The 23,131-nt window shown below is 43.7% G+C and overlaps 2 protein-coding genes across 2 annotated transcripts; both read right to left on the reverse strand.

The window, feature by feature from the left end:
- Nucleotides 1-883: 883 nt before the first annotated feature.
- LOC115408533 (cytosolic sulfotransferase 1-like) lies at nucleotides 884-6,912 on the reverse strand. Its single transcript, XM_030119352.1, has 7 exons — nucleotides 6,756-6,912; nucleotides 3,040-3,156; nucleotides 2,512-2,612; nucleotides 1,543-1,669; nucleotides 1,348-1,445; nucleotides 1,070-1,244; nucleotides 884-996 (listed from the first exon to the last, which is right to left on the reverse strand). The coding sequence occupies exons 1-7, from the start codon at nucleotides 6,901-6,903 to the stop codon at nucleotides 884-886; spliced, it is 879 nt and encodes a 292-aa protein (XP_029975212.1). The 5' UTR covers nucleotides 6,904-6,912.
- A 4,643-nt stretch (nucleotides 6,913-11,555) lies between these two features.
- Nucleotides 11,556-15,079, reverse strand: LOC115408536 (cytosolic sulfotransferase 3-like). The gene is made up of 7 exons (XM_030119355.1): nucleotides 14,696-15,079; nucleotides 13,950-14,066; nucleotides 13,651-13,757; nucleotides 12,536-12,662; nucleotides 12,333-12,430; nucleotides 12,059-12,233; nucleotides 11,556-11,985 (listed from the first exon to the last, which is right to left on the reverse strand). Exons 1-7 carry the CDS (start codon nucleotides 14,832-14,834, stop codon nucleotides 11,873-11,875), a joined length of 876 nt encoding a protein of 291 aa, XP_029975215.1. The 5' UTR covers nucleotides 14,835-15,079; the 3' UTR covers nucleotides 11,556-11,872.
- Nucleotides 15,080-23,131: the final 8,052 nt, after the last annotated feature.

Here is a 23,131-nt window from a genome sequence, read left to right on the forward strand (position 1 = left end):
CAAGGGTCCTTGGGGGCTACAAGCAAGAAAATCATCAGGTTTCAGGACACAAAAGGGAGCCCATCAAACTGAAGGACGAAAACAATAAGACAAACAAGATCCACCTAAACAGGTAAGAGTTTTTGTAAGATTGAGGTAAATAATGACAGGAAGGTGAAATAACTGCATGACAAGTGACAAACACTTGGGAGCAGTAAACATGACACATGAAGAGGCAAATTAACAAGACTGAGGATGGTGCATGCTGGGAGTGGGGATTTAATAAGGCACAGCTCGCAGCATTTCAGACGAATCAAGGTGAGAGAGCACAGAGGAACAGCAAGACATGAGGGGGAGAAAAAGGCAAGATTGCTGAAAACATAAAACCAGCTACAGGAATAAAAGTAGATCAGCAGCCATAGACAAAAAGAAAACATGCGACTGGAAGACAAGAGAGCTGGAAAAGCTCAAATTTAACTTCTACATCAACATTTTCAATGCCGAAGAAATGGTCAAAAGTGTCATCAATCAAAGCAAGTGTCAACAAACACTGTAGTAGTTCTTTTGTTTCTTTTTTTTTCAGAAAAGACAACATGAATACAAGGAGTCGTCACAGCAACTTGCATCATGGATTTGGCTGATGTTTGTGTCAGATGCCCTCCTTTCTGGGACTGGACTGGAATCCAGATCCACCACACTCAAAATCAAGATGTGACATAAATCTATACTTTCAAATCAAAAACATTCACTATAATACATGAAAAGTCCTTTGATTTCAAGTTCATTTGTGTTTCATGCTGCGCAGCTCTGATTCTGACAAATAAGCAAGATCTTGATTCTGCATGTCTGCACTCAGGAGTGCCTCATGCTGTCAATCATTCAACATCTACACATCTGGTTCCTTTCAAATTTTAGAGCGAAGTTGGAGAGTGGGATCCTTCATCTTTGTCTTGTAGTCTTCATCAAACTCTTCATTCTGAGCCACAGTGAAGTGATTCTTCCAGTCACCGACTTTTCCTGCAGAACCACAGAGACTCAGTCAGAGCTTTGTGCTGGTGAATTTCATGTACCTGATTGTAATTAATCATACCTTTTCTCATGAAGGGAGAAATTTTAAAATTCAACACAGGGACTGTTGAGTAGTTAGCCATCTCATCCTTCTTCATTTTGTCAAAATGAACCTCCCCTACAATTTTTTTCTTTTCCTCAACTGAAGGAGTCAAACCAAGAAAGGAGCAGAGTTTGTCTATTTCTCGTCCGGTGTCCTGAAAGCACATGGTTCAATGTTGCCATAACTTCACAACAAGGTACATGTTGGATGTAGGGAACCAGTCAAATCAAGGATTGAAAAACAAACAACTGAGTTACCTCAACCATGTCTTCAAAGAACATGTAGTGCAGATTTGAATAAGTCTGTTTCTTCTTCCACCAGTTGCTCACATGATCGTACCAGGATCCAAACACCACTGACACCACAGAATAATACATTGAAGTTGTGAGTAAGCAGTGTGTAATAACAATATGATGCTTTGTGACATTAACCTCATGTTCATATATACATACTCTTTCCTTGCTTGAATCTCTGAAGGTAGCTGCTCCAATCTCCAGGCTCTGGCTGAATGTTGTTCATGCGATCAAAATGGAAATAAGACACAACATTGTCTTTTGCATTCCGGGCAACATAGATTATCTAGATAAACAGAAAACACACACACACACACACACACAAAAACCCCCACATTAACCATCAACAAACATTCACAGTGTGAAAAGCACAGAGGGCCTGCAAATGAGGTGGCGTCTTCAACCCACGCCAGTTGCTCAGGTTGTGTAGCTCCACCAGCATGGCACATCAATGCAGGCTGTGACAGGAAAGTTTGCTCGATCTGTCAGCACAGCATTCAGAGCAAGGGGGCGATACCAGTACACCAGGAGACGTGGAGGGGGCTGAAGGACAGCAGCAACCCAGCAGCAGGACTGCCACCTCCTCCTTTGGGCAAGGAATTACAGGAGGAACACTGTTAGAGCTCTGAAAATTGACTTCCAGTAGGCCACCAATATACATGTTTCTGCTCAAACTATCAGAAACAGACTGCCTGAGGTTGGTATGAGGGCCCAACATCCACATGAGGCTTGTACTTAGAGTCCAACACCATGCAGGGCGGTTGGCATTTGCCAGAGAACACATTAACCTTGCTTGCTTGCTATCGTCATTTCAGGTGATGACGAGGACCGCTCTGATGAGCAGTGTCAGAGAGGAGATGAAACACAGCAAAGACAGAGAGTATGAGTGTGTTTGTGGTTTGTCCACTGGGCATGTATGGACCCAAGGGGGTCCCAGGCAGGGCCACACCCCCAGCACAGAGGCCACCAGAGGGAAGGCACCAACCAGGAGGCCCCCACCAGGAGATAGGGCACCAGGTGAAGGAGAACATCCTGTTGGGATTCGACTTTATCTTAAAAAATCAGTGATCTGTGAACTTAGCATGTTGTGATCTTACTGAGATACAAACAACACACAAAACATCATACCCTGGATTTTTGCTCCCAAAAGGACTTTGGCACAAACTGGACAGGAAGATGAGTTTTAATGAGTCGAGGGGAGGTGGGCAGCTTGTCCGCCAAATCTACTCCTGTGTGAAGAAATAAAGAAGCATCAACAAAACACACTTACTTTTCTTTGATGTAAAACAAAGGTTTTACTGTGATTAAAAAAAAGTGAATGGGCTATATGCACAGCTCCATTACTTCCTGAAGTTCAGACAGCACCTTTATTTCCTGTGTTTCATGATAGGATGAACTGATTAATCCAGGTGTGTCTGACCTCATTAAATGGCCAGACACACCTGGATTAATCAGTTCATCCTATCATGAAACACAGGAAATAAAGGTGCTGTCTGAACTTCAGGAAGTAATGGAGCTGTGCATATAGCCCATTGCGCTTTCAGCAAAGTTTTATTATTATTATTATTATTATCATCATCATCAATATCATAATTATTGTTGTTATTATTATACCAATACAACTTTGTATAAAACCTGTTTATTATGTTCGTCAACCTGAACCGATTGCTGGATGAAAAATCTCCAGGAAAGGGACTCTCTCATAAATCGGGATGGGTTTCTCTCTCTGACCAAAGTAAAGTAAATCAAGGATGTTGGAAACCCATGTAGTGCCTAGAGAGAGAGAGAGAGAGAGAGAGAGGGAGAGAGAGAGAGATCATTTCAGGTTAGGCTTAAATGCAACATTTTCAAGAATTCAACATTAACCAAAATGAAAAATATTTACTTTCACAAAATCAATACATGAAGCTACTGTATTGCAGCACTTAACAGCACAAAGTCGCAAAGTCGTATGTGTGACACCCAACAGGTTCACATCTGCAGAGAGCAAGACAAGGAGGGAAGGTCATCTCTTCAACTTAGGAAAAGATTAGTTACGCAATTCCTGCTTCCCATGTTGGACTATGCAGATATTGTGTATTTAAACATGACTCAAACCTATTTACACACTTTAGATGTTGTTGTTATCTGACCCACCACTGTGAGCTGTATGAGCAGCTGTCAGGGCTTGCTCCTTCTCAGAGAAGACAGTGTCATTGGTTACTAGGGGTGTAACAATACATGTATTTGTATTGAACCGTTTCGGTACGGGCCGTTCGGTTCGGTACAGGACTGTGCACGGGTGAGTTCACGGGCCAGAGTTTGTTTTTTTTTTCCCCCGGCTCACAGGCCGGATGTTGTGTGTGTTTACGTTCTGCCGCTAGCATGTGCAGCTACACCTGCAGCCATGATTGCTACTGCTAGCAGCTTCGTCCATGCTTCACATGTCCGCGTGGTGCATTGGTCCCTGGGACGTAATGTCATGAATTTCTGTCCACGGACGTCACAAACCATGACAGACGCTAACTTTGAAAAGTGAGTCTGTGAAGTGAACAGGCTGCAACTCTGTCTGAAGAAACTCAGAGAAAAGCTGGTGGACGGAGAGAGCAGACTCTGTCAGGAGGGAGGAGAAGGTCTGTCACAGAAGAAAAAGCAGTGTGCGAACTACACCGCGGTGGTCGGGGGGGCTCACTTATTGGGGGGGATGCGCGTGCCTCGGAGGGAATATGTCTGCTTTAAGTGACGCTTAAGGCATAGCGCCCCCACGCTTCAATGGTGAGGACAAGTACTGCATGAAGGTCGGCATCTTTATTAAAGTGAAATAGTGATGCGCAAATCATCCACTAAAATTGGCCTAATTCTGCATATAATCCACGATTATGATCATACAAAATCAATAATAATAAATTAAAGGAATTACATGGGGGAAACAGCATTTTTCCAATATTTAGGGCCCCCCCAAAATTTCACAAATCATGTTTTCAGGGGGGCTCATGTCTCATCAAAGGGGGCTGAGACCCCCCTGGCCCCCCCATAGTTCGCACCCTGAGTGTAAGTATCTAATCGCTCGGGCGCCGCCCCGAGATTCAGAAACAGAAAAAAAAAAGGCTAAATAAACTCTGATACTAAATGATAACGTACTGACAATGTATGTGCCTCATTTCCTATAAATAATCTGAAATAAAGGAGCAGATAAACAGTCTAGAGAGCCAGAAAAGCTTCTTGAGGATGCGTGGATCAGTGCGCCTGCATGGAACGTACACAGCTGAGCCCAAATGTAGCAGGAGAGAAGAGCGTTCGCATCGGTGATGTGCCGCAAAGCGGACACAGACAAGCGGACATGGGAAGCATGGACAACAACAAGAACATTTAGGTTTTGCATTTTGTTCCCTACTGTATCGAAACCGAACCGAACTGTGACCTCAGAACCGAGGTACGTATCGAACCGAGATTTTTGTGTATCGTTACACCCCTATTGGTTACAGTTTATTACCTCCACCAGGAGGTTATGTAATCATGTCGGCTTGTTGGTTTGTTGGTTGGTTTGTTGGTTGGTTTGTTGGTTGGTTGGTTGGTTGGATTGTTAGCAAGATCACGGAAAAAGTAATTGACGGATTGCAATGAAACTTTGTGGAAAGGTGGGTCTTGGGCGAACTTAGAATTGATTAAATTTTGGTGATGATCCGGATCACTGTCTGGATCCAGGAATTTTTTAAAGGATTCTTTGTCATTGAGAGATAGGGAGTCTTTCACATGGTTGGGCGGGCCCGCCGACAGGGGGTGACAAACGCCTGGTTCACACAAGACGCACCGCTTTCGACGCGGAAGTGAGAAGCGCCGCGCACCGACTGTCAGATCGGCGCCCCTGTTAACCTATTCGACAGTTCATACAAGAGGTGCGGGACAGCGCCGCATGCGCAGCAACTCGCGCCGTGGACCGCGGCCGCTCCGCTCCTCTCTATTTTCTCCGCGAGCCGCGCGCGCCATGGACCACCACTTGTAAAGCTGGACAGAGCAGATCGCACCACACAGGAAGTCGGGAACGGAAAATATGAGAGAATCCGGTCAATTTTCAAATTAAAATGAAGTAAAAAACCATTAATTATGTTGCTTTTCGGTTTTCCTTTTCAGATAGTGGCAGGGGAGTTGGCTGATTCACGACAGGTGTGTGTGTGTGTGTGTGTGTGTGTGTGTGTGTGTGTGTGTGTGTGTGTGTGTGTGTGTGTGTGTGTGTGTGTGTGTGTGTGTTTGTGTGTGTGTGTGTGGTTGTGTTATGATCATTATTGTGTTTTGTATTTTTAGTTCTGTTTAGTTTTTCTTACTAATGCATTGTATTATGTTTTGCCCTTTATTACCTCCTATTACCTACCTATGTTATCATGTCGGTTGTTGGTTGGTTGGTTGGTTGGTTGGTTGGTTTGTTAGCAAGATCACGGAAAAAGTAATGGACGGATTGCAATGAAACTTTGTGGAAAGGTGGGTCTTGGGCTAACTTAGAATTGATTAAATTTTGGTGATGATCCGGATCATCATGAATTTTTTAAAGGATTCTTTATCATTGACCGATAGGGTGTACCGTCCAGCAGAACTTTAGTTTTAGTTCCTAGTCGGACCTGTTTCACAGACGGAACAGTCGCGCAGCAGCACGAAAAAATCGCCACAAGTTGGCTTCTCTTCAAAACTTGATCAGAGCTTCGTCTGTAAGTGATTTCACCATATGTTGGACTGTTCGTTTCCTTTGTTATGCGTCTCTGCATGTCTGTCCTTGTGTTGTTTTTTTATTGCTGAGTTACGTTAGCGTGACGACTTTCATTTGACCAGTGTAGTACTGTATTTATCCAACAGAGGGCCTCAGTACTATTAAATTGATGGCAGGCAGGGTTTCCACCAGACCTTTTCAGTCCGGGCGCCCTGCCCGCGCTAAATTCTGCAGCGCCTGGACAACGGACAGGGAAAAAAAAAAAAGTAGCGCCGCGTTTGCAGCTAATTAGCAGTTGTGCCCCCCCCCCCCCCCCCCCCCCGGTTCGGCAACTCTTGGCAACGCTCGTCGTCAGTCCCCCCCCCGGACCGCCACACATTCCTCCGTGGCAAAACTGTTATCCTGCAGGAAACACTGGACAGGGTTTGTTTACATCTGTTTACTGATATTTATATATGGTGTTCTTATTGTTGTTGGTCACTGATTTCACCTGTGGCTGAGGTCTGCGCTCTCTGAATGCCAAATTCTAGTTATGCCATGCTTTTTATGTTAATTGTCATTTATTACAGAGGAACCCCTTGAAAACGAGATGGCGCATCTCAAGGGACTACTCTATAAATGAATTTAAAAAAAAAAAAAAAAAAAAAACTTTTTGTATGAGATGTCATGCAGTGACTCAGGTTTCAGGACTGACCTGCTTTAGGATATGTGGCGATGAGGATATCATCCGGTCTGGCCTGAAAATTTTGAATGTTCTCCCAGTTCTCTGTGAAAATGTTGATCATTGAGACTCCGTGGAAGTCAAACAGCTCTGGTCGAGGAATTGCATCCATCTTGTTCATCGAGAAATATCAAACAAAGTGACAGTTGTTCAATGTACGTTGTTGTGACGAACCATAAATGCATTACGAGAGTTTATGTCAAACTCAGACTCCTCCCTTTCTTTCCTCGCCTCTCTCTCTGTTAGTCCAGTAGAGCATGTTATGCTTTTTTAACTGATAACTCTGAGAATTCATTAACCTCATGTCAAATTCAACATAAAACTGTAAACCTTCTTGCTTTTCAAAAACATTTAAAACAACTTTTTATTTGGTCCCACAAAGTTGCATAATCTTACACTTATACAACATATCTTATCTCAACCACTCACCCATGCACACACATTTTCATAAACCATCATGCAGTAACTGGTTTCATGACTGACCTGCTTTAGGATATGTGGCAACCTGGATATCACCCAGTCTGGCCTGAAAGTTTTGAACCAGTTGTCTGTGAAGTAATGGGTCATTGAGACTCCATGGAAATCAAACAGCACTCCTCGAGTGCATGAATCCATGAAAAGAAAACAACAGCAAAATAGAGTGAAAACATGCAGAATATATGAACAACTAAACAGACTGGACTGAACTAAACATTATTATCAGCTCATAACAGACTTTACACACTAAAAAATGTTGGGTTATTTTATTAAACCAATCGCTGGATTAAGAAATCAGTAACCCAATTTGGGCCCATTATAATGCATTTGGAGTCATTTATTGCAACTCATGTGTTGGGTGACAGTCCATCAGACCCAACATAGATTTTTAAACTCAGCACATGGGTTGTTTTGACCACTGTTGGGTTGTCAACGTGTCCGAAGAAATTCAAAATAAATACTTTAAACATTGTTTACAAGTGTGTCATTGCGCATTGTATCATTTGCATGACAAAGTATCGATTGGATTTTAAAAGGGTTTGAAAATTAGCTGTTTACAGAGATGCATTTAGTATTAATTGAATTTATCTTTGAATCAACATGGCCGCACGGTGACGCAGTGGGTAACGCCTTACAACAAGAAGGTCTTCGGTTCAAGTACTGGCTGGGACTCGGGGCCTTTCTGTGTGGAGTTTGCATGTTCTCCCAGTGTGTGCACGGGTTCCCTCTGCTTCCTCCCACGGACCAAAAACATGCATGTCGGGTTAATTGGTCACCTTAAACTGCCCCTAGGTGTGAGTGTGCATGGTTGTTTGTCTATATGTGCTAGCCCTGTGACAGACTGGCGACCTGTCCAGGGTGACCCCGACCCCCTCGCCCGCAGCAGCTGGGACCCTGCAAAGGAGAAACGGCATAGAAAATGGATGGATGAATCAACATTTTTTTTTTGGAAGATTAAACCAATGTGTGTAGTTGAATTAACCCAGAATTGTAATTAATTTGACCCAGAATTTGTCACAGGTGCGGGGGGGGGAAGGACCCAGGCACAGGCAGCCAGGCGGGGTACAAAAGTGTTTATTGTCCAAAATAAAGGAATCCAGAACTCAAGGCAAATCGGGAACTCAGGAACAAAAAGGCAAACGGAGCGGAGGTGCAGGCAGGGACATGGAGGCACACAGACAGACCCACAAGGAGCCGACAAGACACACCAGGAGCACGGGACTTAAATACATGGCAGGGCAGGTGAGGCACATTAGGGAGTAACGAGACAGACCAGGCAGGAGAACAAGAGGGCAGACAAACACAGAACAGGACCCCAGCACCTCCACGAAGTCGCAGGGTCACAGGGCGTGACAGAATGTGGGCACATTCAGCCAGTATATATGGTAAAATTGACCCAGGGCTGACATTAATTTGATGCACCATTTGGGTTAAATATGAGCACAGTGTTCAACCCAGTCATACGGTAGAATCAACTCAGGGCTGAAATTGATCTGACCCAGCGATTGGATTAAATTTGTGAACCCGTCTGTTGGGTTAAAAAGACCATTTTGTTGGGTAAAAATAACTACTGTTGGGCTGGTCCAATATTGGACCAAGTTGGGTCAAAAAATAAACCAATTTGGGTTGTTTTTTACCATTTATTTTTTAGGGTGTAGATTGTTTTACTGGACAGTTTCTGCACCTTGATATAGAAAAAGAAACTATGCAGTTAAAAACCTAAAGATACTTTTTTGAAGAGTCTAAAACTGTCAAAACACTTGTTGTAAATACAGAAAAGAAGGAAAGAGATCTTTGGGCACTGCACACTAAAAAAGTTGGGTTGAAAACAACCCAATATGGGTTATTTTTTAATCCAACACTGGTTAAATGTTGGACAGAACACATGCTGCGTTATTTTGACCCAATAAGTTAGATTTGTTTCCTTAAACCAACAGTTGGGTTATTTGGGTTCAAATAACCCAACCACAGGCTCAAGTTGACTACACTGTTGTTGGGTTGTTTTTACTCAATCAGTTGGGTTGTTAATTTCTAATTATTAATTATATTATATTGTTATGGTCATTATTTATTGATTAAATATATTTTGACACAAAAAATTGAGAAAATTATTTATTCAACATTCACAAATTAAAAAATATTTTGAGTAACAAGCTATGTGTCATGAATACTGGACAGTGATTTACAGAATTGTTTTTAGAAACTAAGCATATTGGAACAATGGAGTGGCAATTTGAGGCAGAGCAACACCAAGCCTTTAGACTTCATCATGCCACAGCTTTAACGGTTACAACGACTATGCTATCTGGTACTGACGAAACCCCAGGCCACTCCCGGGTGACCCCTCTCACTCCTGGTCTGACAGGACGTAAACAAAACTTAACACAAAAAAAAACGGAAAAGTGGCAACAGAAAACACAAAAAAACAAACACCAAACACAACCATAACTAAAGGGAGCACAAACAAACAAACACGATTAAACACAAAACACGGCCTGAAACGGCCCGAACAATCCCCTCCCATGATGCCTTGCGGCGCCCAACCCACGGCTGCTACAATATAAACTATTTCAAAACATTTTGTAAGAATAATTACCAACATATAAAAGGTACAGAATACAAAATATTTGAATGAACACACTTTTGTAATTGTATTTTACAACGGGAAACAATGACTTAATCTTTTCAGAACAAAAACATTAAAACTATCTAAACACATGTGCAGGAACTATATCTACGGGAGAAACTGGGTGTCCTGGCCTGACTGCAGGCCAGTGATTGGAGCTGGCTCCTGAGAAAGCCGACTGCTGGCCAAATGGTTTCCTCCATTTCAAAAACCACAGTCTGGAGGAATTGCCAAAAAACTTTTGAAACAGGTGCCCACCACTGAAAGAACTGTTTCGGCCTCAACCGTCCTCCCGAGATGACAGAAAACGCCAGAGAACACTGCATCCCGCTGTCCAGCAGGAGGACGTAGGGGCACGATTTCAGTGTTTTTGCCTGGTCAAGGAATTCCACCATGTTGGTTCTGACTGCAAAGATATTTGAGGGCTTCTTCTTCTGTGGGGCAGTTGTGGGGGGTCGAATGAGTGGGGGTAACCTACTGGTGGTCGCGCATGCACGAGCATCAACCCAACATGTTGGGTAGTCCAAAATAACCCAATACATTATAACGGAAACTACAACCCAACAGCAAATAACTCAACTGCCAACTACAATAACCCAGCAATCTGGGTTATTAGATGACCCAATTTAATGAAAACAACCTAATTACACTAACCAACAGTCTCAACGCCGCCGTTGGGTTGCAAAAATAACCCAACAATTTTTTTGTGTGTGGTTAAAGCTGTTGAGAACATGTCGATCTGTCACATCACCTGCCAGCCAGGAAGTCGTGACGCTGTAATTGCAAGAATTAAGCTCAGTCTCGAAGAATTTGGCATATTCTTGTCGAGTTGTGACGAAACAGAAGACACATTGCCAACCAAAATGAATAATATTAACTGTTATCATATCACACAGTGATAGCAAGGTTGAAAGCATCATTGTTGGCATCAGATTTCTTTCTTCTATTATTCAAGAGTCTTCCGTGCAACAAGTACTTTAATCTGTTCCCCTTTTGTTTCATAAGAGTATCACTTCCAGATGAAATCTAAAAAGTCTGCCACTCCTCTCTTCCTCTTCACATTCCCTGACCAGTCAGATTGATGACACTGCAACTGTTCACTTACTGGAAATACTGCATGAACAGAATAGTTGATAACTGGTGTGGTTTAGCTCTCTCAGTTGTGGATCCAACCAGGCTGTTCAGTGTGGAGTTTCCATGTTCTTTCTGTGTCTGAGTTGGTGATTCATTCCACACTCCAAAGATAAAATATCCATACATGTGACTGTGAGCAGCTGTGTGAGTTTGATGGACCAGCAGTCTTTCCAGGATGTATCGTTGGCTATCATCACCTAAGATTGGCTTCAGCGCCCCTGTAATTGGATAAGGTGGTGCAGACACTTAAAGATGGATGACGGATTAAGTCAACGTTGCCCACATATTTAACGACTCTTTAAACAATTTTTGAGCTGTCTGAAATCAATAGCAGTGTCCCTAAAAATGTAATAGAAGTTATTGTGCTCTTCACCCAAAGCTGCAGGGCTGATGGTGTACCAGCTTCAACATGCTGACACACTTGTCACGCTCATTTTGTCACTGAGAAAATTACCAAGAGTGTCAGGAATCATACAGAAAACTCAATTGCATGACTCAGACACAGCCTTTCTTTGGCAGTTTATTCTTGTCCAGGGGTGACCAAGTGTTGTTTGACAAAAGGAAGTCCATAAAACAGAAGTGCTCATAGAGCAATACAAACAAGATACAGGAGTCGTCACAGCAGCTTGCATCATGGATTTGCCTGGTGTTTGTGTCAGATGCCCTCCTTTCTGGGACTGGATTGGATCACAGATCATCCACACCCACAATCAAGATGTGACGTAAATCTATCCTGTCAAATCAGAAACTTTATTTATAACACATGAAAAGTCTTTTGATTTCATGTGTTCATTTGTGTTTCATGTAGTGCCTCATGCTGTCAGTCATTGAACATCTAAACTTCTGGTTCTTTTCAAATTTCAGTACGAAATTGGAGAGTGGGATCCTTCATCTTTGTCTTGTAATCTTCATCAAACTCTTCATTCTGAGCCACAGTGAAGTGATTCTTCCAGTCACCCACTTTTCCTGCAGAACGACAGAGACTCAGTCAGGTCTTTGTGCTGCTGAATTTCATGTACCTGATTGTAATTAATCATACCTTTTCTCATGAAGGGAGAAATTTTGAAATCAAAGACAGAGATTGTTGAGTAGTTAGCCATCTTGTCGTTCTTCATTTTGTCAAAATGAACTTCTCCTACGATTCTCGTCTTTTCCTCTACTGAAGGAGTCAAACCAAGAAAGGAGCAGAGTTTGTCTATTTCTTGTCCGGTGTCCTGAAAGCACATGGTTCAATGTTGTCATTGATTCATGACAACATGTTGGATGTAGGGAACCAGTCAAAACAAGGATAGAAAAACAAACAGCTCAGTTACCTCAACCATGTCTTCAAAGAACATGTAGTGCAAATTTGAATAAGTCTGTTTCTTCTTCCACCAGTTGCTCACATGATCGTACCAGGATCCATACAATACTGAGACCACAGAATAATACATTGAAGTATTTTACTGTATTAGCAGTATGTAGTATCAGTGTGATGCTTTGTGACATTAACCTAATGTTCATATTTAATACATACCCTTTCCTTGCTTGAATCTCTCAAGGTAGCTGCTCCAATCTCCAGGTTCTGGTTGATCCATGTTCATGCGATCAAAGTGGAAGAAAGACACAACATTGTCTTTTGCATTGCGGGCAACGTAGACTATCTAGATTTTTTTTTTCAAAAAAAAAAAAAAAAAAAAAGAAAGAAAAACACAATGAACAATCAAAGTTAATCGAAATAGTAGAAAAGAAGGTCTATAGCAGAACAAAACTTCGACCGGACATAGTTTGTCTGACACAACACAGGATGTTCACAGAAATCAGCATAAAAGGGATTTGAGAATGACTTGACCCGTTCAGTCTGGTTAGCAGTCTCACCTCATCAAGAGTTCCCCAGTTTAAGGACTAGCAGGAGCCTTTCTATGAGGAGTTTGCATGTTTTCTTGTGTGTAAGTTTTCTTCATTTTTCTTCTGCTGTTCAAAGACGTATGTTTGAGTCTAACAAGTTTTTTTTTAAGTTGTGCATGTGTGATTATACACTGCTCAGGTCTCGTCTGATGGGTGCAAAGAGTTACATGGGGGTGAAGCAGCAGCAAAAACAAAAAAGAAAATGTGGGTCAAGGTAATGGAGAGTTTCATCTATTATATATTATATTGAGACACTCATTCATTTCTCTGCATTTCTTATAGCTGTAAAGGAGACTATATCTTTCATGCAGTTGTAGATTATATCAGAAGTTCTACCAGATTTCAGATGAAATGCATTTGACCAGGCCAGGAAGAGTTTTTCACATTGCCTCTGAGTCTGAAATATTCTGGTAATTATATTTTATAAAATGAATATGATCCAGAAATCCAGCACCAAACCATAAATTACTACATGCAGCATGAGAGTGGGGGAGTGAAGGACTCAGTTCCAATGAAGCTGTGTGAAAGAGGCACATCCTAACACACTCTGAGAACCTATGGTTTCAGTGTGGTTGTTGTATTTGCAAGTGACAACACAAAGAAAGAGACACTGAGACATTGGAAAGAAAAAGGAGAACAAAATCACCTTGCAATTTTACTTTATCTTTAAAAAGTCTGCGTCTTCTGTGAACTCAGCATGTTGTGATTGTACCAAGATATAACAAACATCACACACAACACAACATCATACCCTGCATTTTTGTTCCAAAATGACTTTGGCACGAGCTGGACAGGAAGATGAGTTTTAATGAGTCGAGGGGAGGTGGGCAGCTTGTCCGCCCAATCTGTTCCTGAGTGAACAAACAAAAAGCATCAACAAAACCCATTTTGTGGTGAAATACATTTTGATTTACTGTGATAACTAAAAGAAACGTGATATGGCAAAGATAGAGTTTTTTTTTTTTTTTTAATGAACACAAGCCTTGTGTCAGGTTAGTTTGGCTTCACTATTTGAATAAAACCTGTTTATTATGTTCGCCAACCTGCACCGATTTCTGGGTGAAAAACATCCATGAAAGGTACTCTCTCATAAATCGGGATGGGTTTCTCTCTCTGACCAAAGTAAAGCAAATCAAGGATGTTGGAAACCCATGTAGTGCCTACAGAGAGAGAGAGACAGAGAGAGAGAGAGAGAGAGAGGGAGAGAGGAGAGAGAGGAGAGAGAGAGAGGAGAGAGAGAGATTTTACCAAAATGAAAACATTTGCTGTCACGCACTCAGCCTAACACTCTCACTTAACAGCACCAAGTCGTAAGTTTGACATCCAACAGATTCACACCTGCAGAAAGCAAGACGAGGAGAGAAGATCATCTCTTCAGCTCGACACACATTTTTTGAGCCATCAATATTTTACACCGGTTGGAATAATCATTCAGTTGACTCTTCATTAAAATGAACTAGCATATCTCACAGCCCATTAATCATCCAAGACACACCTGCAGTGGTGTGTTTTGTTTAATCTCGGTGACATAGTGTAATCACACCTCAACGCCAACTTTTGACTTAATTGATGACTCAGCTAAGTCTGAACTCTTCAGAGAATTTTAAAAAAGAAAGAAAAAAGCAATGGCTCTCAAAAGATGTCCCAATACTGTCAATCAGAATTTTAATTGGTTACACGAAGTTACATACTGTAAGTTAAAGTTACATACGTATATTTTCTCATCCTCTCACCTGTACAAACACATTTCTATGAGATGTCATGCAGTGACTCAGGTTTCAGGACTGACCTGCTTTAGGATATGTGGCGATGAGGATATCATCCGGTCTGGCCTGAAAGTTTTGAACGTTCTCCCAGTTCTCTGTGAAGTACTGAGTCAGTGACACTCCGTGGAAATCAAACAGCTCGGGTCGATGAACTTCAGCCATCTTTTTCAAAGAGAAATATCAAGCAAAGTGGAATGAAACTCAGCTCACCATGAATAAACTTTATTTCTCAAGCTGAACTAAATTACTGGACATAAATTATTGATGCAGATTAAGACAATTTTCCTTAAGAATCTTTCACGTTTTGATACAAGCACCAAATTTGGCATAAATGATGCTCAGGATGTATTTTGTTGGAAAAATACATTATCAAGCTAAAAATCCAAGATGGCTTCCAGTTTTCAATATGGCCGCCTCATTAAATGCACAAAATTGACTTTCAAAGTAGAACTTGAACCAACAGAAATGTATTAATGACCCAAACAGCAAAATGAATGTGTCCCGCCCTCTACCTCTGGCTCCAGCTAGTGGCTGGCCCATTTGTCTCTGGTCCCTCCTCCTTTCTCTCTCTGTAGATGGGTGTGTGCTTCTGGTGTGTGAGGTGTTGGCTGATGCAGGGGAGCAGCTGATCACCTGAGTGCTTTCACCCACAGTGGGGTGTGGTCAACATCAAACAACTCATCTCTCTCTCCAAAAACCTGGCTCAGACCACAGTGCAGCGTCGGACCGTAAACAACCCACAGTTAGTTGATTCTGCGTTGCTGCTTACTGCGCTCTGTTCCACACTTATCCTCTGCAAACTTCAGAGATCACCCTGCTGTGCCAAGCCCTGGACCACGCCCTGGGCCTCTTCTGCTCCACGTTAACTCTGGAACAGTGAAAGTGAAAGTGTCTTGGACCAAGCTCTGTCCCTCGCCGGGTTGTAGTGGTGGGCAGCAGTGCAGTTATAAGTATTCTTGGTTCCTTCTGTCTTTGTTAGGTTAGGGCTGGTTAGTTCTGCTCAGTCCTTGGTTAGTTCAGCTCGCGGCTTGTCAGTTTGTGTTCTATTATACCCCTTTCCCACTGGCCAAAAAACCCGTTTAAACCCGCTAAATCATGGCAGTGGGAAAAGGTTTGACCCGGGATTTCGACCCGGGTCGTTCACCCTGCAATCGACCCGGTAAATTCCCAGGTCAGCTTTCTACCGGCTTTTAGTGGGAGGGACACATCTGGGAACTTACATGATGACGTCGACGCAGCGCGGCTAAGTTAGCGCGCTAGTTGTTGTTTCTGGACACAGCGTGAGATTTCCTTCGTCAACATGACCCAGCAATGGCAAGATAGCGAGACCAGAGAGCTTCCCCTGATCCGTTGGGAAGAGGAGATTCGTCTACAGGTAACAGGGACCGTTTTCTGCTGCATTGTTTACTTTCGTTTTGCTCCGTCGCGCTGATGATGTCATCAACGTGGGACACCGTCAGTGCGGGAAAACGCAACGAGGCGGCTCGCCAGCAGGAGGTGAGACGCGGGTCTGCAGGCAGTGGGAAAGGCATCTAAAAAGATGATAGTTAGCGGGTCGCAGACACGTGTCGACCCGCTAGTTGCAGTGGGAAAGGGGTATTTGAGTCAGAGGGAATACCTGCCTGAGCCTTGAGTTACATTTGAAGAACGTTTGAGACCTGTTTTGTCACCTTGAAGTTTTGACGCATTTTCCTGCTGTTCTGAATTGGTCTGGTTTTTTGTGTTGGGCTTCCTGTCCGTAAATAAAACATTCTTTGGACACTGCTGATCTACTGTCTCTGTCCACATCTGAGTCTGAACCTTGACAGAATGCATTCTGACTGGACAGACTAAATGTTGTCAGCTGAATTCCAATATGGCTGCTCATTTTCAAGATGGCGGTTATTGGGAGACTCAAAACGAGCATTTTCTGAAGCTGTCTGATCACGATGTTTGACGTGAAAGGGCAAAATCCATGACCATTCATCAAAATGTTGTGGTCAGACTATTTGTTTGCATTATTTCATAAGAGCAATGTGAAAGCACAACCAGAGCACACTGATGACAGTATGCTGTGAGATTGAACATGGGGTGCAGCTGTAGTTACTGTATTGTGGTGTTGGGGCGTGGCCAAGCTTGGTTACATGGCAGAGGGAGAAGGGATGAGTTGGAGGGCTAATTGCTCTCAGGTGTGAGTAGTCAGTCATCTCCCCCTCCTCCCTCTCCCAGGGCTTCAATGAGCACTCCAGAGAGATCGAGAAGAGAACCCAGAGAGAATTTCACGAAAGAACTAACGAAGACATCAAGGATGATGCTCTGCACGATTTTTGTACGTTTGGTTGCTGCCTGAGGGAGACTTCCCAGGTGGTGTGCTTTTACTTGGGATTCAAATAAAGAATGAAAACTCTGGCAAGGCTGTTGTCGTCACTGTGGCTGAACTCACAAACAGGCAGTAGCCTGTCACATACAGTTCACTGACTTCTGTAGTGGTGCACTCACTAGTCTGTTGTATACTTTAGTATACATCAAGGATGATGCAAATGCTATTGGTTCAGTAGTTGTTAGTTCAATGCAGTTAAAAGAACCAATGGAAGCTGTAGTTCAACAGCAAGTCATTTGCTGACTCAATGCACAAGTCAGTTTTTTTTAAACATTGTAAACCACAGAATCAAAGTTAACATTACTCTGTAGTAGGAGTGTAACGGTATTTGTATTCGTCCTGTACCGTCACGGTACGGGGGTCACGGTTCGGCACACACAATCACACGACGAAAACACCAGTGAGTAAAAAAAAAAAAAAAATCCAACCTTAGATGGCGGTAATGAGCCTAAAAGCTGCCGGCAACCACCATTATCACAGAAGAAGAAGAAGTAGAACAAGCAGGTCCAAACATGAACAAACAAAGAAGAAAGTACAAGCGGAATGAGAGCTGCAGCGTGTGGCGGAGCGGATTAAACGGGAGAGAATTTGTTCCGTGTGCGCTCCCTCATACGGAGTGACGTGTGAAGTGCCAGTAAACGGGAAGCAGCACAGTCAAAAAACCAGCAGAGAACGCCACGGTGGTGGAAAAACACTTTTTTAATACAAAACCCCGACATAAAAAACATTGGAGAGGCGAGATGGAACCAAATCGCGCAACAGCGAGTTGTATAAAGAGCTCTATAGCAGAATACGAGCGCTCGCCGGCTGGTGTTATGGATTAACTGGTTCCCGTATTAACGAATGACAGCGGAGGTCTGTGTAAACACATGCTGATTACAGCAGTTGTTAAAGTAAGACTCACAAAAGACTTTAAACGTATACACTCACTGTAACTGTCGATAACCGACGTTCGCCAGAACGACTAGATGTTTCAGTCATTATTGGCATCGGCATGCGGCGCAGAGCTCACACCGAGACGTGCTGCTCCGCACGGCGGTGCTGCGGTCAGGGGAGCAGCCGCTCCTTCAGCAGCATATCATGGAGATTTTGGGACATTATTTGAGCAGATATCAGCAGATAAAAACTCTCTGCTTGGCGCTGAGGACTGTGGCTGCAGAGAGGAAGACCTGCAAGTTCCTCGTGAGACTTTGTGCACATGTCACAGGGTCCTTGTAAACGTGGATGCTTTGTATGCTGTACATGAATACACTCGCGTTTAATACTATTGTTTACAATCACATTGAAAAAAACACCATGTAAACTGGGCCAATAATGTGTAGCATGGGAAAGCTTGGGAAAAATGTTCTGGTACATTTGTGAGCTTTTTTTACTTTTTCCCCACTGTACCGAAAAACGTACCGAACCGTGACCCTTACACCGAGGTACGTACCGTACCGTGGCTTTTGTGTACCGTTACAGCCCTACTCTGTAGCTATATCAGCAAAGTGTAATCCCCACTGTATCATCAAAATATTCATTTTGATTTTTTAAATGCACAGTTGGATTTCACACACTTAAAAATCTGTATTTTGATGTAGAGACCATCGAAATGGGATTATTCAAGAAAATATAGCTCTAACATGGCAAAAACCAGTTACAATGGTCAGCCCCGCCCCGGGCTTGTTATGCGCCCCAGATGAGCCCAAGACAAGCACCCACCTCGCATGCGCCCCCTACTGTACGCTGTGCCGTAGGCGGCTGCCTAGTTCACCCTTCTTTTTTTCACATTTGTGCTGCCGGAGCGGCGGTGCTGGCGCCCCCTAATGGACGCCCTTAGCACCTGCCTATACTGCCTATGCCACGGGCGACTCTGGCAATGGCATCCTCATGAAAAATGGTGGCCATTTTTTTTTTATTTTCGAGTGAGTAACATGGTGCTTGTATAACCAAGTCAAAGATTAGTTCAATAAAATAAACAGTAAAATAGACACAAAAATCTAAAAACATGAAGGGTAATCAGGAGCAGAGTGTCAAGCTGAGTTAAAAACCAAGGAATAAAAACAGGTCTTGAGGTTAGTTTCAAAATGGACAATGGAGGCTCTTGTCTGACACGCTGTGGTAGCTCATTCCATAACTTCAGCAACTGAGCTTCTGTTTGGACCTCGGTACCTCCAGCAGCAGCTGATCAGCTGACCTCAGGGACTGAGCAGGAGTGTAGGAGTGAAGCGGCTCAGAAAGGTGAGACGGGGTGAGACCATTGGAAGACTTAACAACAAATAAACCAATCTCAAAATGAATTCTATGGAGTGGAGGGAAGTCAGAACAGGAGTTACGTTCCCTTTCATGTGCTCCAGTTAGTAGTTGAGCTGCAGCCTTCTCAACCAGCTGGAAATGTGGGACGACTGAATGTCTCCAAGACAAAGTGCACAAGCAATTATTGAACCATGTTATACAAGCATAGATTACTGTTTCCAAGGTCTGACGTGGAAGAATGGCCTTCACTAGATGAAAACATCTGAAATATACAAGGATTAACTGCAGAATGTTAATCATGTATTGTTTGAAAAAACCTGGATTGAGATCTATTTTACAAGGGTCCACAACACATGTCACAATGCATTTAAAAAGAAGAGTAAATACTGAAATCAGCCAGTGACATAAAATGTCCTGCTGGACAGCTTCTATAAGTTTCCATGGCAAAAAAAAACAAAAAAAAAAACAAAAAAAAAAAAAACAGCTCAAAGTGTGGTCAAAATGGAAATTAAAGGCTCATGTGGTTACAATAAAAGTACTTTCCTGTGCATTACACAAACCTTTGATAAAACATTCTCAACATGGCCTTTACTAGATGAAAACATCTGAAATATACAAGGATTAACTGCAGAATGTTAATCATGTATTATTGTTTGTTTTTTTTTTACTTCTAATTCAACCAGGAAAAAACCTGGATTGAGATCTACTTTACAAGGGTCCACAACACATGTGACAATACATTTAAAAAGAAGAGTAAATACTGAAATCAGCGAATGAAATAAAATGTCCTGCTGGACAGTTTCTGTAAGTTTCTGTGGCAAAAAAAAACAAACAGCTCAAAGTGTGGTCAAAATGGAAATTAAAGGCTCATATGGTTACAATTAAAAGTACTTTGCTGTGCATTACACAAACCTTTGATAAAACATTCTCAACAGTTGTTGTGGCATCAACAATTAGAAACAATTGACATAAATTAAAATCTGTTAAGTCTTTCCTAGAAAAGCAAAGTGCTCTAGAGTGGAGCAATATCAAACATACCTTTTCAGAGTTCAGTCACCTTCAGACTCCTGCTGATTTCTCTCTGGCTTTTTGAGCTGCAGATACTGACCAAAAAATATTTCTCTTTGACAGTCCTTCAGTTCAGTTCAGTTCAGTTCTTTTTTTCAATCTACTCTGTTGTAACAAACCATATATAGTTACCTCATGAGATTTTATTTCAAGCTGTAGCTCCTCCCTTTCTTTCCCTTCCCTCCCCCCCCCCCCTCTCTCTCTCTCTCTCTCTGTCTCTCGGTGCATGCTGGGAGTGGGCGGCGGCTGGAGTGTGTGAGAGCATGGTGTGCGTCGTGTGACGTTTTTGCTTGTTTTTTCTGTTTGTTTAAGTTGTTAATGTTCACTTTCACTGTAGTTTATTAATCACAAAGCACATTTATTAGTTTATATTGTTTCTGGGTTTCTTGGTGGGTTTTGCGGTCTGTTTGGGGGTCTGGCTGCTGCCATGACCAACCTCAGACAGCTCACCCGCAAACACGGGGTCCGGGTTGTGGCCCAGTTCCCCTGCAGCGTGGAGGACGTGGCCCTGGCTGTGGGGGAGAAAGTGGGCTACGATAATGTTAAGTCGGTCGCGAGGATGAACAGGTCATCTTCCTGGACCAGGCGGAGCAGGCTAACGCTGTGGTGGAGTCGCGGACAGGTTCGTCCCGGTCCAGCCGCTGTCTCAGCCTGCTGTCCGGGTCGTCCTGTCCAACGTCCCTCCATTCGTGCCAGATGAGCTTCTGATCCGCGAGCTGTCCAGATCTGGAAAGGTGGTGTCATCCTGTCTGGATGTAAGTCTCAGCTGCTGAAGAACGCCGTGTGCCACAGAAGACACGTATTTATGATACTCAATAACCGGAGTGAGGAGCTGAACCTCCGATTCCACGTGAGAGTAAATGATTATGATTAGGTGGATTTCGCGAGCTCAGCTGGCATGAAGTTTTTCGGCTGTGGCCAGGAGGGACACACCATCAGGGCCTGCCCGGCTGCATCTGCTCCATCTGGTTCAGCGGAGTCCGGCTCTGCTGGGTCTGGCTCGGCGGAGGCGGGCCTGACGGGGCCGGGTTCCGCGGGACCCAGCGCTGCCGCCGCGGCCGCTCCAGCCCCAGCGCCGCGGGCCAACGCCTGGGGGGTCCCCCCACCGGCGGCGGCTCCGCGCTCCAGGCTCCCGGGGGACGCGGCGGCCCCGGCTCAGTCCGAGCGGCCGACTGCGGCTCCTCGGACCTTCCCGAGGAGGCGATCTGTCGTGGCCCCACAGGAGAGCACCGAGCACGGGGTGAGTAGTGTAAATACACTGGGTGAAGCAGCGGGCGACAGCAGGGGAGAGGAGAGCGAGTCTACCGGGTGGAGGGACACCGGCACTACTTTAAATAAAACCACGGAGGTGGAGGGAAAAAAAAGAGAAAAAACAGGAAAAAATAGTGGGTGAGGGAGGGGAGGAGAAGCAAGATGAGGTGGAGGGACAGGTGGAGCGGGATCAGGGTGAGACAGTGGTGGAGGAGCAGTTGGAGGAGGGACAGGTGGAGGAGGAACAGGTGGAAAAGGAGAAGGGAGGATAAGCAGGCAAGAGCGCCTCCTGGGCTGAACAGGTGGAGGAGGCAGAGATGGAGGAGGATAGAGTGGACAGGGTAAAACCAGGTAAAAGAAAGAAAAAAGGCAACAATGCAGACGCAAAGAAAAGCTGTGTGGAGGGGCGAGTGTCAGACAGTGACAGTGAGTGTGTGTCAGACGGCAGCGATATTTCTTTTAGCAGCTCACAGAGAAACAGGTCACCATACAGCGCAGACAAAATTAGAATTTTCTTACACCAGACCAAGAACCAGCACAGGGTGAAGGTGGGGGATTATTTCCCTGATTTGAATGGTTTTATTTTATCAGCCAGGCTCCATATGAGCAACAGACAGGAGTCTGGTATCACTGATCAGGAGAGTTATAGATTGAAGAAACTGGTAACAAAAGCAAGAAAACAATTAAATGAGGGTGGCAGCCAAGTGGTTTTTAATTAATTTATTTGTTCTTATCCTGGTTTTAGACATCTCATTTATCATGGATGTTTTTAAGCTGGGTGTTTTAAACATAAATGGAGCCAGAGATCTGAGGAAAAGACAGTTGGTTTATGAGACAGCCACACTTAAGAAGATCGACGTCCTGTTCCTTCAGGGAACTCATAGTGATTTTAGCATTGAAGCTGAATGGAGGAGGGAATGGGGTGGCGGGGGTGGGGGGTGGGGGGGGGCTATCTTAAGCCACCTTACTCCTCTCAGTGGAGGAGTGGGCATCCTCTTCTCCAGAGCTTTTAACCCCGACTCACTGGAGGTCCAGCATTGTGTACAGGAGAGGCTACTTTTAGTTAAAGCTCATTTCCACCATTTTAAACTTGTATTTATTAACATTTATGCTCCAACAGCCGGTGCAGAAAGGAAGCAGTTTTTCCTCAAACTGTCTGAGGTGGTAAGTGGGTGTGGGTCGGAGGACTCTTTGTTTGTGGGTGGGGATTTTAACTGCACGGAAGACGCGACTTTGGATCGCAACCATGCAGAGCCTCATCCAGCCTCTCAGCACGTCTTAAAGCAGCTGGTCCACTCTCAGGGCGTTGTGGACGTTTGGAGAAGGATGCATCCTGACTGTCAGCAGTACACCTGGTCCCACTGTAGAGAGAGCAGGGTCTCCTCAGCCAGGCTGGATCGTATTTATTGTTTTAAGCATCATTTTAATGATTTTAGGAGGTGTGATATTTTACCTGTTGGTTTTACTGATCATTGTCTACTTTTAAGCAGTATTTTTTATCAGGGATGTCAGGCCAGGGAGCGCTTACTGGCATTTTAACTCAGTT

The sequence above is a fragment of the Salarias fasciatus genome, chromosome 20, assembly GCF_902148845.1.
Source record: "Salarias fasciatus chromosome 20, fSalaFa1.1, whole genome shotgun sequence".
NCBI lineage: Eukaryota > Metazoa > Chordata > Actinopteri > Blenniiformes > Blenniidae > Salarias > Salarias fasciatus.

What these genes read in the sequence shown, in the direction of transcription:
- LOC115408533 (XM_030119352.1), bottom strand. Translation starts at nt 6,903, where the DNA reads ATGAACAAGATGGATGCAATTCCTCGACCAGAGCTGTTTGACTTCCAC. An exon ending in GAGATTCAAGCAAGGAAAGA is followed by an intron (nt 1,446 to 1,542) that starts GTATGTATATAT and finishes CTGTGGTGTCAG; the next exon opens with TGGTGTTTGGATCCTGGTAC. An exon ending in TTCTCCCTTCATGAGAAAAG is followed by an intron (nt 997 to 1,069) that starts GTATGATTAATT and finishes GTGGTTCTGCAG; the next exon opens with GAAAAGTCGGTGACTGGAAG.
- LOC115408536 (XM_030119355.1), bottom strand. Translation starts at nt 14,834, where the DNA reads ATGGCTGAAGTTCATCGACCCGAGCTGTTTGATTTCCACGGAGTGTCA. An exon ending in ACAAAAATGCAGGGTATGAT is followed by an intron (nt 12,663 to 13,650) that starts GTTGTGTTGTGT and finishes AAAAAAATCTAG; the next exon opens with ATAGTCTACGTTGCCCGCAA. An exon ending in GAGATTCAAGCAAGGAAAGG is followed by an intron (nt 12,431 to 12,535) that starts GTATGTATTAAA and finishes CTGTGGTCTCAG; the next exon opens with TATTGTATGGATCCTGGTAC.